Source organism: Prionailurus bengalensis, chromosome E2, assembly GCF_016509475.1.
Source record: "Prionailurus bengalensis isolate Pbe53 chromosome E2, Fcat_Pben_1.1_paternal_pri, whole genome shotgun sequence".
NCBI lineage: Eukaryota > Metazoa > Chordata > Mammalia > Carnivora > Felidae > Prionailurus > Prionailurus bengalensis.
The window spans coordinates 57,290,223-57,302,342 of NC_057352.1; the positions used below are offsets into that span (position 1 = coordinate 57,290,223).

Below are 12,120 nucleotides of genomic sequence, written 5' to 3' on the forward strand. Positions count from 1 at the left end.
AATGGTTTAAGCAAATAAGGAAAATTAATGCCGTAATTAGCTAAAAAGTCCACAGGCAAGACTGGCTCCGGGCCTGCCACGATGAAGTGATCTAATACAATCACTGGGAAACATTTCTTTTCTTCCAGGGTTCAAGTCTGGTTCTATCAGTAGCTTGGCTTTTTTCTCAGATGGACTTCCCCACCCCAGCCAGCTGTGGTCCTGAGGTAGCTCGTCTAGCTCCCAGGCTAAAGGCTTCCAGACTCATTACCACAGAGACACAGAGCTTCTGTCTCCCAAATGTCAAACGCAGGTCCTGAGCTCGGACAAGTCACCGTGTGCCCTTGGGATGGCATATGCTTGGTTGCTAGTTCCAATCTGGGCTCATCCAAAAAGTTGGCCAGGTGGACGGTGGGGAAAGGCAACCCAACCCCAACCACATGGGCAAAGAAGAAGTGATGGGCAGGTCCGCTGAGGAAATGTGGGGTGCTGCCTTACCAGAAGAACGGGGTGCTCTTGACCCAGGCAAGCAAATCCATCCCAGAGGCAATTTAAAGGCAGGGACTGGCGTTTCCCAACCACTGCCCCCCTCATCTTGGGGTCAGGGCCACTTGGTTAGCTGTTCTGTTTAAACATGGTAGCAGGAAAGCCGTCCAATATTCAAATGAAAGCTTATGTGCATTCAGGGAGGCCGTGGTACAATATCGCTTGTGTTGCATTTATCAGATCACGGATTAAAATGCATTTTCCAAACTTAACGGAGCGTGAAAGACAAAAATGCCTACAAATGACACAAAAGAAAGGCGGTGCAAGTGACTCTACTCAACTCAGTTGGGATTTTTTTTCACCTGTAAAATGGGAACCTTAAATGCGCCTTAACACACTTGCTGGAAAGATTAAGTACAAAACCCAGTACCCAATGCCTGGCTATCAGGTTGTTCAGTCACTCTGAGTTCCGAGGGCCTCCGTCTTAGCCCGAGTCCCCGCATCAAACTTAGCCTCCTTTCCAGATCAGCTGGATGAGGCCACGATGAAATTAGATACACAGGTGTAAACATCAAACATGCATTGCATACCCAAAGCCCAGAAATGAAACAGTGTGGAATATATCAAACGTCCCTTTAGATAAGGACAGAACATCGATTCCACCCCCACGACCATGTCCAGTCTGTGAATCGGGACTGTCTTGTATTAGAGAGGTTCCAAAGGTATGGTTATACGAATGGGTGAGATCTGTGGGTGTAAGGGGGAGGCCGAGGAAGGACACGGGGGCAGCCTAAACCTTACACCACCTTGTCTGTGGTTTTCCTCTATAGACTCTGGAAAACCCCAAGTATGAATTGATCATCGAGGCTCAAGACATGGCCGGACTGGATGTCGGATTAACAGGCACGGCCACAGCCACCATCATGATCGATGACAAGAACGATCACCCCCCAAAGTTCACCAAGAAAGAGGTAAGCGTCTGCGGCCCCAGCGCCCCTGCAGGTCGCGGCCATGGTGGCCGATCCGGGTTAATCCCATGCACCACCTGCAGCCCCAGGGCTGGCTTCCAGTTTGCAAAATCGAAACACTGCTTTGTGGGAGAGGGGGTGCCCTTTCGCCGGAACGTTTTCTCCTATTTGTATCTTCTGTGCGCGTGTGATGCTGGGAAGCGCTTTGTGAGAAGGAAGGCACTGAATCTTGTTAAAGTCTGCAAGAAAAGAACTTCTAATGCCAAAGCACCATCTTCGTGGTTTTATCGGTGTTAGGTGTTATTTAGCGCTGAGTTAGGAGAGGCCCGTTGTGATTTTAGCATAACAATAAGTTTTTTTTTTCAGCAAGTACAGATTGAGAGGCCAGACGGAACAGCAGCAATAAGGTAGAGCAGATTTTCTTGGCAATAACAAGGTGGCCCAGGAGCTTATAAATAACAGCCAAGTTAGCTTGTCCAGGAGAGTCACTATTTACTCTCACTTCTTGTGCTTTTATGATTGTGGATCATGGCTGCCGGTCCCCATTTATTCCAGCGAAGCAGTGTTTGGGGGCAGGCTGAGTACACAGAATCGCATTCGGTTGCCGAATTTGTATCCAAACTAGGAAGTTATTCGCACCATGGCTTTGACGGAAATGGGCAAATGTCATGGCTCCTTTGGGGGTCAGGGTCAGAGCCAAAGATTCGACCCCCCCACTTGCTGACCCAGAGCATCGAATCGGTAAAGACAGCCCTTGCCATTGGCAATGGGGCCCTCCGCCTTCATCCATTGCCTCGTTGGACTGCGTGAGGTTGGTTTCATTAACCACTTTTTGCCAGTAAGAGAGCTTCCTTTCAGCTCACAGAGTCTAGATAACTGCTCCAAGGTCATGGGCAGAGGAAGTGACAGAAATGGGATGCAAAATAGCTCCCAGTGAGTCATACAACTGCTCCCTGATGTGTGGTTGATGTTTCCACCCTCCCTGCCATTCAGAAAAAGGGCCCATGTCTGGATTTGCGGTTAACTCACCCCTCTGTCCAGAGTCCCAGGGCCACCCCAGATGGCTCAGAAGAGGGGGAGCGCTCCGGCTCCCCAGCCCCCTGTCCCCAGACACACATCACTCGTTCAGGGTGGAAATCTCCCCTTCTCCCGGTAGGGGGGTCTGGCCGCTCAGGAATCCAGCCTCAACATGCCACAGGCCAAATACTGCTTTCCATGACATGTGCCTATGACTGCTCCAACAGATTGCTCACTATTCCCGGGGTGCCCAAACTGGTATCCCCCCCCCAAAAAAAAAACTTGTTTCACGGGTTCCACCATTGTGGGGCAGGGGAAGACTTCGGGGTCAACTAGATGTGGGAAACACAGAGTTGAAGAGAAAGAAGGATTTCTTTTACTGCAGTACTTTGAGGTACCTTTAAAATGCTTTGTGTTTCTCTAAGAGGAGCAGAGTCTGTAGGGTTTTCCAGACCTTTCTGGCCCCAGGAATAACTGTTCCTGGGTGACCTCATTATGTCTCACTGAGCTGGTGTCCCATGGAATATTCACTGGGGATACTGGTTTATCTGCAGAATTTCTATTTCCAAAAAAGTCCTAAAGGCATGTTTTAATATTCAATAGAGACAGGAATGAAAATAACAATTGGATAATCCCAGTCTAAAGTAAGAAGGTCTATCAATGTTGCCAAGCGTGTGAGACGAATTAGTTATCTCAGTGTAACCCTGAACATAACACCCGTCACAAACTAAATGCCTTGAGTGAGAGATGTGCATTGTTGCCGATACCGCTGAATTCAAGGAAAACCTGAACGTGATTCTTTTTTTTTTTTTAATTTTTTTTTCAACGTTTATTTATTATTGGGACAGAGAGAGACACAGCATGAACGGGGGAGGGGCAGAGAGAGAGGGAGACACAGAATTGGAAACAGGCTCCAGGCTCCGAGCCATCAGCCCAGAGCCCGACGTGGGGCTCGAACTCACAGACCGCGAGATCGTGACCTGGCCGAAGTCGGACGCTTAACCGACTGCGCCACCCAGGCGCCCCATGAACGTAATTCTTAGGTCGAGTAGGAGACCCTGAGTAGCCTCATGGAAAATGGATTCACCTGTGGATGTCGGCAAAAGCACAGAACTTCTCTTTCAACGGACATTGGACAATAAGCTTGAGATGCCCACAGGGCAAAGGTGATGTCTCAACTCATACAAAAATAAAAGGGATGAAATGAGAGGGACCGGTAGCCAGCGGGTACATGAAACGCTCCCTCTAGGACATCAGATGTCCCACAGGAGCCTTTGTCCAATGTTGGACAAATGAAATTCACAGTGAAATCTGCTAATGTGTTTCTGCATGCATTTGGGATGCCAGAATGGCCAGAGACCGTATAACACAGAGGGGAAGAGGTGGGTTCTGGAACCAGAACTGGATTCAAGTCCCGCCGTGGATACAAATCTGTCAACCACCTGTGTTCTCGTTTCTTCACCTGTTGCTGGGGCAGACGGCGGATCCTATCTCAGTTGGTTCTTGTGACTGTTATGTGAGCCCGTGATGGAGAGCATTGAGATAGTGCGGGTCACCCATAGTTCTCTAGAGTGTCGGCGATGAGAAGAGTGGTAACAAGGCAGGTGGTGGTGAGGACAGTGCTGGGATAAAAGCCGTGAGGAAGGAAATGGTGGTGGGCGAGAGGAGGATATCGTGGCGACGATGTTTCTAAAATGTAAAAGGTTGGGGCGCCTGGGTGGCTCCATCAATTAAGCAGCCACCTCTTGATTTCAGCTTTGGTCATGCCAGTCCATGAGTTCGAGCCCCCTGTCGGGCTCTGCACTGGCAGTAGTCCCACGCCAATGTGGTGACACCGTGGCATCACCAGTTTCCGGATTCCTCTTATCTTTCTTCTCTACCTTCTCCAAGGCTGCCTCACAATACAATAGGGTCACTGCAGCACCAGCCATCATGTCCACATACCAGGAAGAAAGAAACAGGAAGTGAGAAGGGCTAAGAAGGACTTGCTACCTAAGTAAAAATCTCCCCCAGAAAGCAACTTGGGCTTGTATGTCCTTAGCCTTCCTTATCTGTAAAGGAGCCCAAGAAATAACTCCATCTGTAGGTGGCATGTTCCAGTCTTGGACAATATAGAGATTGTTACTGAGAGAAGGAAATACTTTAAAGGTTTTTTTAGAAAGCCAATTCTAGGGCACCTGGGTGCTCAGTCAGTTGAGCTTTGGACACTTGATTTCAGCTCAGGTCATGATCTCAAGGTTCGTGAGTTCAAACCCTGAGTCGGACACCATGCTGACAGTGCGGATCCTGTTTGGGATTCTCTCTCTCTCTCTCTCTCTCTCTCTCTCTCTCTCTCTGCCCCTCCCCCGCTTGTGCTGTCTCTCAAAATAAATAAATAAACTTTTAAAAATATTTTTAAAAGAATCATATGTTATCTTTATTGATGTTGACATGGCAGTTCAAATCACAAGACATTTAAGTCTTCACCCAGGTGCTCCCTGGGTGATTCCCTCCTCTTCGTTCATTGGTTTCTCAAACAATCAAGGAGCTACTTTATTTCTTGGGTTAGAAGTGTACTTTTTCCTCTTAATCAACTGTCTGATGCAGAATGATGTCAGGATCACATCTATTTATTACATTCCTTTGCCGCTCCTGCTTCACATTCCATTAAGTATTTTTAATAACTTTTTTGAGATAGAAGTCCATACTGTAAAGCTCACCCTTTTAAAATGTATAATCATTGGCTCTTAGTAGACTCACAAAGTTTTGCAGCCATCACCACTATCTAATTCTAGAACATTCCATCACCCCAAAGAAACCCCATGCCCATTAGCAGTCACTCCCCATCCCCATATCCCCACGACCCCTTAACAACTACAAATCTTCCTTGTATTGCTATGGACTCACTCATACTGGAAATTTCGTATAAATGAAGCCATGCAGTATGTACCCTTTTGTGACTTGCTTCATTGAATCACCATGTTTTCAAGCTTCCTCCATGTTGTAGCATGTATCAGGACTTCGTTCCTTTTTATGGCTGAATAATACTCCATTCTATGAATTTACAACATTTTGTTTATCCATTCATCCACTGATGGACATTTGAGCTGTTTCGATTTTTTTGGCTATTGTGAATAATGCTGCTATGCACATTCATGTACAATACACTAAATCTTTATCTGAATTTTCTCTCAATTCCCTAATAGTTAGAAAGAAAAAGAAGTTACCTATAATATTGTTCCAAATTGGGAGACTATAATTGCTTACCTGTTTTATTGAAACATTCCAAAATGTCTTTCTAAATTGCAATTAAGGGGCGCTTGGGTGGCTCAGTGGGTTAAGCATCTAACTCTTGGTTTCGGTGAAGGTCATGATCTTGCGGTTCGTGAGTTCAAGCCCCACATCGGGTTTCATGCTGACAGTGTGGAGCCTGCTTGGGATTCTCTCTCTGCCTCTCTCTCTCTCTCTCTCTCTGCCCTTCCCCAGCTCACTCTCTCTGTTTCTCTCTCAAAAATAAATAAATGTTTTTAAAAAATAAATAGGGGCGTCTGGGTGGCTCAGTCGGTTAAGCATCTTACTTCAGCTCAGGTCATGATCTCACGGTTGGTGAGTTTGAGCCCCATGTCAGGCTCTGTACTGACGGCTCAGAGCCTGGAGCCTGCTTCAGATTCTGTGTCTCCCTCTCTCTCTGCCCCTCCCCCACTCGTGCTCTGTCTCTCTCTGCCTCTCAAAAATAAAGAAATGTAATAAGAAAAAAAATCAAAAATAAATAAATAAATTACTATTAATACAGCTTATTCAATTTTATGGACTTCTTTTTAAAAAAATTTTTTTTCAACATTTTTATTTATTTTTGGGACAGAGAGAGACAGAGCATGAACGGGGGCGGGGCAGAGAGAGAGGGAGACACAGAATCGGAAACAGGCTCCAGGCTCTGAGCCATCAGCCCAGAGCCTGACGCGGGGCTCGAACTCCCGGACCGCAAGATCGTGACCTGGCTGAAGTCGGACGCTTAACCGACTGTGCCACCCAGGCGCCCCACGGACTTCTTTTTTAAAAAGCATGTAACTTTTGTACAAAAAAGTACACAAATACTGAGTGATTTCATTCGTTACAAGTCAAACACGAAACCCGTATCAAGAAATAGAGCATGATTAGCAACTCAGAAACTTCGTAAAACCCTTCTCATTTGCCTGCCTAAACGTATATTGCTTAATCCCACATACTTGGAAGTTTCCTTGTTATTTCCTTTTATTGACATCTAGCTTAATTCCACTCTGGTGGGAGAACACACTGATATGATTATAGTCCTTTGCTATTTAGTGAGACTTGTTTTGCAACCCAGCATGTGATCAGATTTGATAAACGGCCCATGTGCACTTGAAAACAATGTGAAATCTACAGTTGTTTGAGTTATTAGTTGTTTACAGTTTTTTTTGTTCAAATCTTCTATATATGTTGTCTGTTCATCTTTCTATTCTGTAAGTTCCTGAAAGAATACAATATCTATTATTGTAGAGATATCTATTTCTCCTGTTAGTTGCATCAAATTTTTCTTTGAGTATTTGAAGCTGTGTTATTAAGCGCATACAAATTTAAAATTGTTATATCTTCCTGATGTTTTGGTCTTTTATTATTACAAAACTTACTCTCTACCTCTGGAAATGCTTTTTGCTTTAACATTTACCTCCTCTGGTAGTAAAATGACTACTGTAGCCTTCTTAGGGTTCGTGTCATCATGCTATATTTTTTTCCATCCTTTCTTCCCTCAAGTTTTCTCTAATCTCATGTTAAAGTGTGTTTCTTATAAGCAATGTATATTTGGGTTTTGATTTTTTTTTCACTTCTGGTAATCCCAGTCTTTTTACTTGGATCAGTTTTTCCATTTACATGTAATGCAAAGACCATATATTTGAGCTTAAATCTACCAATTCTAATACTTATTTTCTGTCTGAGTACCTTCCTATAGTTATTTTTCTCTCATTTCTCACCTCTTTATTAGTTAATCCATTATTTTTGTCGTCTAATATTCTACTATAAATTATTTATTACCCTTAATTTTCATATTCTTGTACTAGTTTCTGAGAAGTTGAAATATACATCCTCGACTTACAGAGTCTAATGTGAATTAGCATTTTTACCACTTATGGATTCTTCAAGGACTTTAGGGCAAGTAAATTCCCTTTACCCCACTCCTATCTTTTAAGATATTGTTGTCATGTTTTAATACTACATGTTTTACATTTTACAAAAATATTATTTTATTTAATAAGCATTTATTCACCCTTTATATTATTACCTATTCCTTCATGTTTCTTTGCTTCCACATGGGATAATTTTCCTTCTGATTAAAGAATTCCTTTGTATTTTAAAAATAGTGCAGGTGTGCTCGCTTCAGCAGCCCATATACTAAAATTGGAACGATACAGAGAAGATTAGCATGGCCCCTGCGCAAGGATGACACGCAAATTCGTGAAGCGTTCCATATTTTTATGGAAACCAATTTGACAATAAATTTCATATATTGAAAAAATAAATAAATAATAAAAATAAAATAAAAATAGTGCAGGTATGATGGTGATAAATTCTCTCATTTATTATTATCATCTTTTTTGCCTGAATTTTTGATGTATATTTTCACTGGGCACAGAATCTCAGTTGATAGTTATTTTCGTGCAACACTTTCAAGGTGTCATTTCATTGACTTCATTAACATGTCAGTTAACATTTATTGAAAGGTCAGCTGTCAGTATTCCTTTCTTCTCCATTGACAGAAATGTGGCCCTTCCTCTGGTTGCTTTTAATAACATTTCTTTGCCTTTACTTTTCTACAGTTTTATCATGGCATAATGAGGTATCATTTAATTTGTTTTATCATACTTGTTCCTTGTTCATAACTCTTCAAATATTTCTTTTGACCCATTTTCTCTTTTTCTTAGACTCTAACCATACGTATATATTAACTTTCTATGCTTCTGTTTTCCCTCATTCTTTTCCAGTTCACAAATTCTCTCTTCTGCTATGTCTAATCTTTTATATCCATCTATTAAGTTCTTAATTCCATTTATTGTACTTTATTTTTTTAAGTTTATTTGCTTATTTTTTGACAGAGAGAAAGAGTACAAGTAGGGGAGGAGCAAAGAGAGAGAGGGAGAGAATCCCAAGAAGGCTCTGTGCTGTCAGCATAGAGGCAACACGGGGCTCGAACTCACGAACTGTGAGATCATGACCTGAGCTGAAGTCCAGAGTTGGACGCTTAACTGACTGAGCCACCCAGGCACCCCCAATTATGGTACTTTAGATATAATTTCCATGAATTTATTTTGTAGATTAAAATTCTCTGCTTCAGTTTTGCATTTTATCTATTTTTTAAATATATAACACAGAGTTACTTCAAATTCAATGTCTGTTAACTCCAGTATCGAGATCCCTTCTAAATCTGTTTCTATTTTCAGTATTTTTCACTTGCTTTTTTGGTCATGTGTTATGGTCCCTTGGCCTGCCTAGAATTTTTTTTTAACTCTGAATAACGCATGTGACAATTTTTTAAAGGCAATTTTGGACTCTGGCTGATGTTGTATTCTACCAGAAAGGGTTTACTTTTACTTTCTGAAACCAGTGGGAGTAGAAAAAGATAACTTTAAATAAGTCTGGGATCGAGTTGGTTTATTGGGGAGTTTCAGTCTTTTATGAGGGCTAATCTACTTCCTGATTTCTTGGTCTTCTGGGGTCCTGACTGCAAGTCTGGTATGTTTACAGAGGCTCTTCTTCCTCAGATCCCGAGCCTCATGTCCCTGTGCCATTACAATTTAGAAAAGGCCTTCAGGTAAAAAGCTGATAGGATATTGGCCTCCCCTCACTGAGCTCGCTTCCCGCTCTGCACGATCCTGGACTCTCAATTTTTAAAAAAAATTTTTTTTCAACGTTTTTTATTTATTTTTGGGACAGAGAGAGACAGAGCATGAACGGGGGAGGGGCAGAGAGAGAGGGAGACACAGAATCGGAAACAGGCTCCAGGCTCTGAGCCATCAGCCCAGAGCCTGACGCGGGGCTCGAACTCACGGACCGCGAGATCGTGACCTGACTGAAGTCGGACGCTCAACCAACTGCGCCACCCACGCGCCCCTGGACTCTCAATTTTGACTGCCTTGGGAGTTCCCCAGTGCTTTCACACAGGTGGAGTCTTTTTTTTTGGGTGTTAAATACACATTCTCAAGTCATTCTAGATTTGAGGGTTGGTCTGGAAGAACTTTGCTCGGATTACCATCCGCAAAGATCAGTCTTTTAATCTGAAGTATCAGGGAAAGGCAGTAGTTATGTGTATGGAACTCACTGTGGCACAAAACATCCTAACATCTTCATTAAAAATATGGATTGGGGGCCCTGGGTGGCTCAGTCGGTTGAGCATCCGACTTCAGCTCAGGTCATGATCTCACAGTTTGTGAGTTCGAGCCCCGCGTTGGGCTCTGGGCTGACAGCTCGGAGCCTGGAGCCTGCTTCAGATGCTGTGTCTCCCTCTCTCTTGACTCTTCCCCTGCTCATGCTCTTTCTCTCTCTCCTTCAAAAATAAATAAATATTTTTAAAAATACAGATGTTTTGAAGGGGCACCTGGGTCAGTTAAGTGTCCGACTCTTGATTTCAGTTCAGGTCATGATCTCACTGTCATGAGAGCGAGCCGCCTGTCGGGCTCTGTGCTGCGTATGGAACCTGCTTGAGATTCTCTCTCTCCCTCTCTGCTTCTCTCTCTCTCTCTCTCTCTCTCTCTCTCTCAAAAATATGGATTGAAAAACTATAGTGAAATAGTTTGTCAGGGCACTCATCCTCCCATTCTATTTGCTTTGCAATCAACTTATTTTAGTGAAAAGGTTAAATAACTTTTGTGTCTCTTCCTTGATATTCGTAATCAAGAAGTGACTCGAATAGCAAGAGACTTGAACTAACCGCATGATCCGTGGCCGGGTTTTCTTTCTGATCCCCCCACTCTTGAACTGACGTGACTCTCTGGAGTCTCCTTCATTCTTTTGGATCTTCTCCTTCGTTTTTGGTTGTTTGGTGGTTAAGAAATGCCTTTGTGTGCCTTCTTTCACCGAAAGTCTATTTAAAGTGAGTGTATTTAGGGACACCTGGTGGCTCCATTGGTTAAGCGTCCAACTCCGGCTCAGGTCATGATCTCGCGTTTCGTGAGTTCAAACCCCATGTCAGACTCCATGCTGACAGTACAGAGCCTGCTCGGGATACTCTCTCTCTTTCTCTCTCTGCTACCCTCTCACCGCCTGAGCTTGCTTGTTCTCTCTCTCTCTCAAAAATAAGTAAATGAGGGGCGCCTGGGTGGCGCAGTCGGTTAAGCGTCCGACTTCAGCCAGGTCACCATCTCGCGGTCCGTGAGTTCGAGCCCCACGTCGGGCTCTGGGCTGATGGCTCAGAGCCTGGAGCCTGTTTCCGATTCTGTGTCTCCCTCTCTCTCTGCCCCTCCCCCGTTCATGCTCTGTCTTTCTCTGTCCCAAAAATAAATAAACGTTGAAAAAAAAATTTTTTTTAAATAAGTAAATGAATGGACTTTTAAAAAAAAAATCAAGTGAATATATTTATCTACTCCTCCAGTCTTCCATGCACCATAGTTGAGTGCTCTCAATCAGTCTCTCCTCCCATAAGAGTATACTTCCCTTAGGAGAGCCCTTTAAAATCAGATGTGCCTGTGTCTTAACACGGACTACATAATTATACATTCTGCTTGCTCAAAAGAGATTAATCCAGAAAGCCAACCACATATTGCTTAGAAGATCAAACCCATTTCAATTATCTGACTCAAATAACTTTTCTTGAAGGTGGAGTCCAAGCCATTTTAACAACCCTCTAAATCTTTAAAGATGATTAAATGTTATTCCAAATAGCCCGTCTTCCCTCTTCCCATGAAGCTTTTTATAGCCATCGTGGTGACCTACGTGAGCCTTTTTTCTGTGACACCAGGAAATCGCATATCTGACAGTTTTCTAAGAGTCTGAAGTTTTAAATAACACCAAACATACACTATTGGGATTTTCATCCCCTGCTTTGTGCAGGGTGATGGGGGTGGGGCGGGAATCCCAACCTGTCGGGAAATGGAATATTTGGAGAAAATAGAACAGTGTAACTTCAGCGACGGGTACCACCGATTCCCAGCTGTACAAACAGTAACATCACTTCCGATGACATCAGTTCCTGGTCCATCACTGTCTGGGCCAACACCTTGTCCAAGGACTCCAGAGACCATCTACTGCGAATTGCTTTTCCAACTTCCCATCGCATAATTAACGAGGGGTTACCTGCAAAACAGCCAATACCCAGCATCCCCCATGTATCTTCACTTGGAAAAGGTGAGTTCACTGCTTTCTTCCCCTGCACCAAGGTCATAGAAAAACATGAAATCATCCGCTAAATCTCCCAGTGTTCCAATGTCACAAGTCCTGGAAACAGCAGGTCTACAGCTGGATTTCTTGACTAAAAGAGAGTGAAGGGAAACATTTGTACAACTGGAAGCATGCTCTATAAATAGAAGCCATCATCCAAACAGGATACGTCCAGCTAAGGAAAAGGGTGCTGTGTGCTTTCCTGAATTGAATTGTTCACGGACAGTAGGGTGAGGAATCTCGCGTTGTCGAAAATGCCCATGCCGATTCAAAACTGTGTGAGTGATGTCAAAACATCTGGACT

General features: G+C 43.5%; 1 protein-coding gene and 1 non-coding gene across 2 annotated transcripts in view; both read left to right on the forward strand.

Annotated features, from left to right (window-relative positions):
- CDH13 (cadherin 13) overlaps positions 1-12,120 on the forward strand; it is a 1,034,159-nt gene that overhangs the window by 883,295 nt on the left and 138,744 nt on the right. The window contains exon 8 of the mRNA XM_043599762.1: positions 1,296-1,436. Coding sequence (XP_043455697.1) covers positions 1,296-1,436 — 141 coding nt within the window. The remainder of the gene's footprint in view (positions 1-1,295; positions 1,437-12,120) is intronic.
- On the forward strand, positions 7,815-7,921 carry LOC122495316. The gene has a single exon (XR_006300389.1). It is a non-coding gene; the product is annotated as a U6 spliceosomal RNA (small nuclear RNA).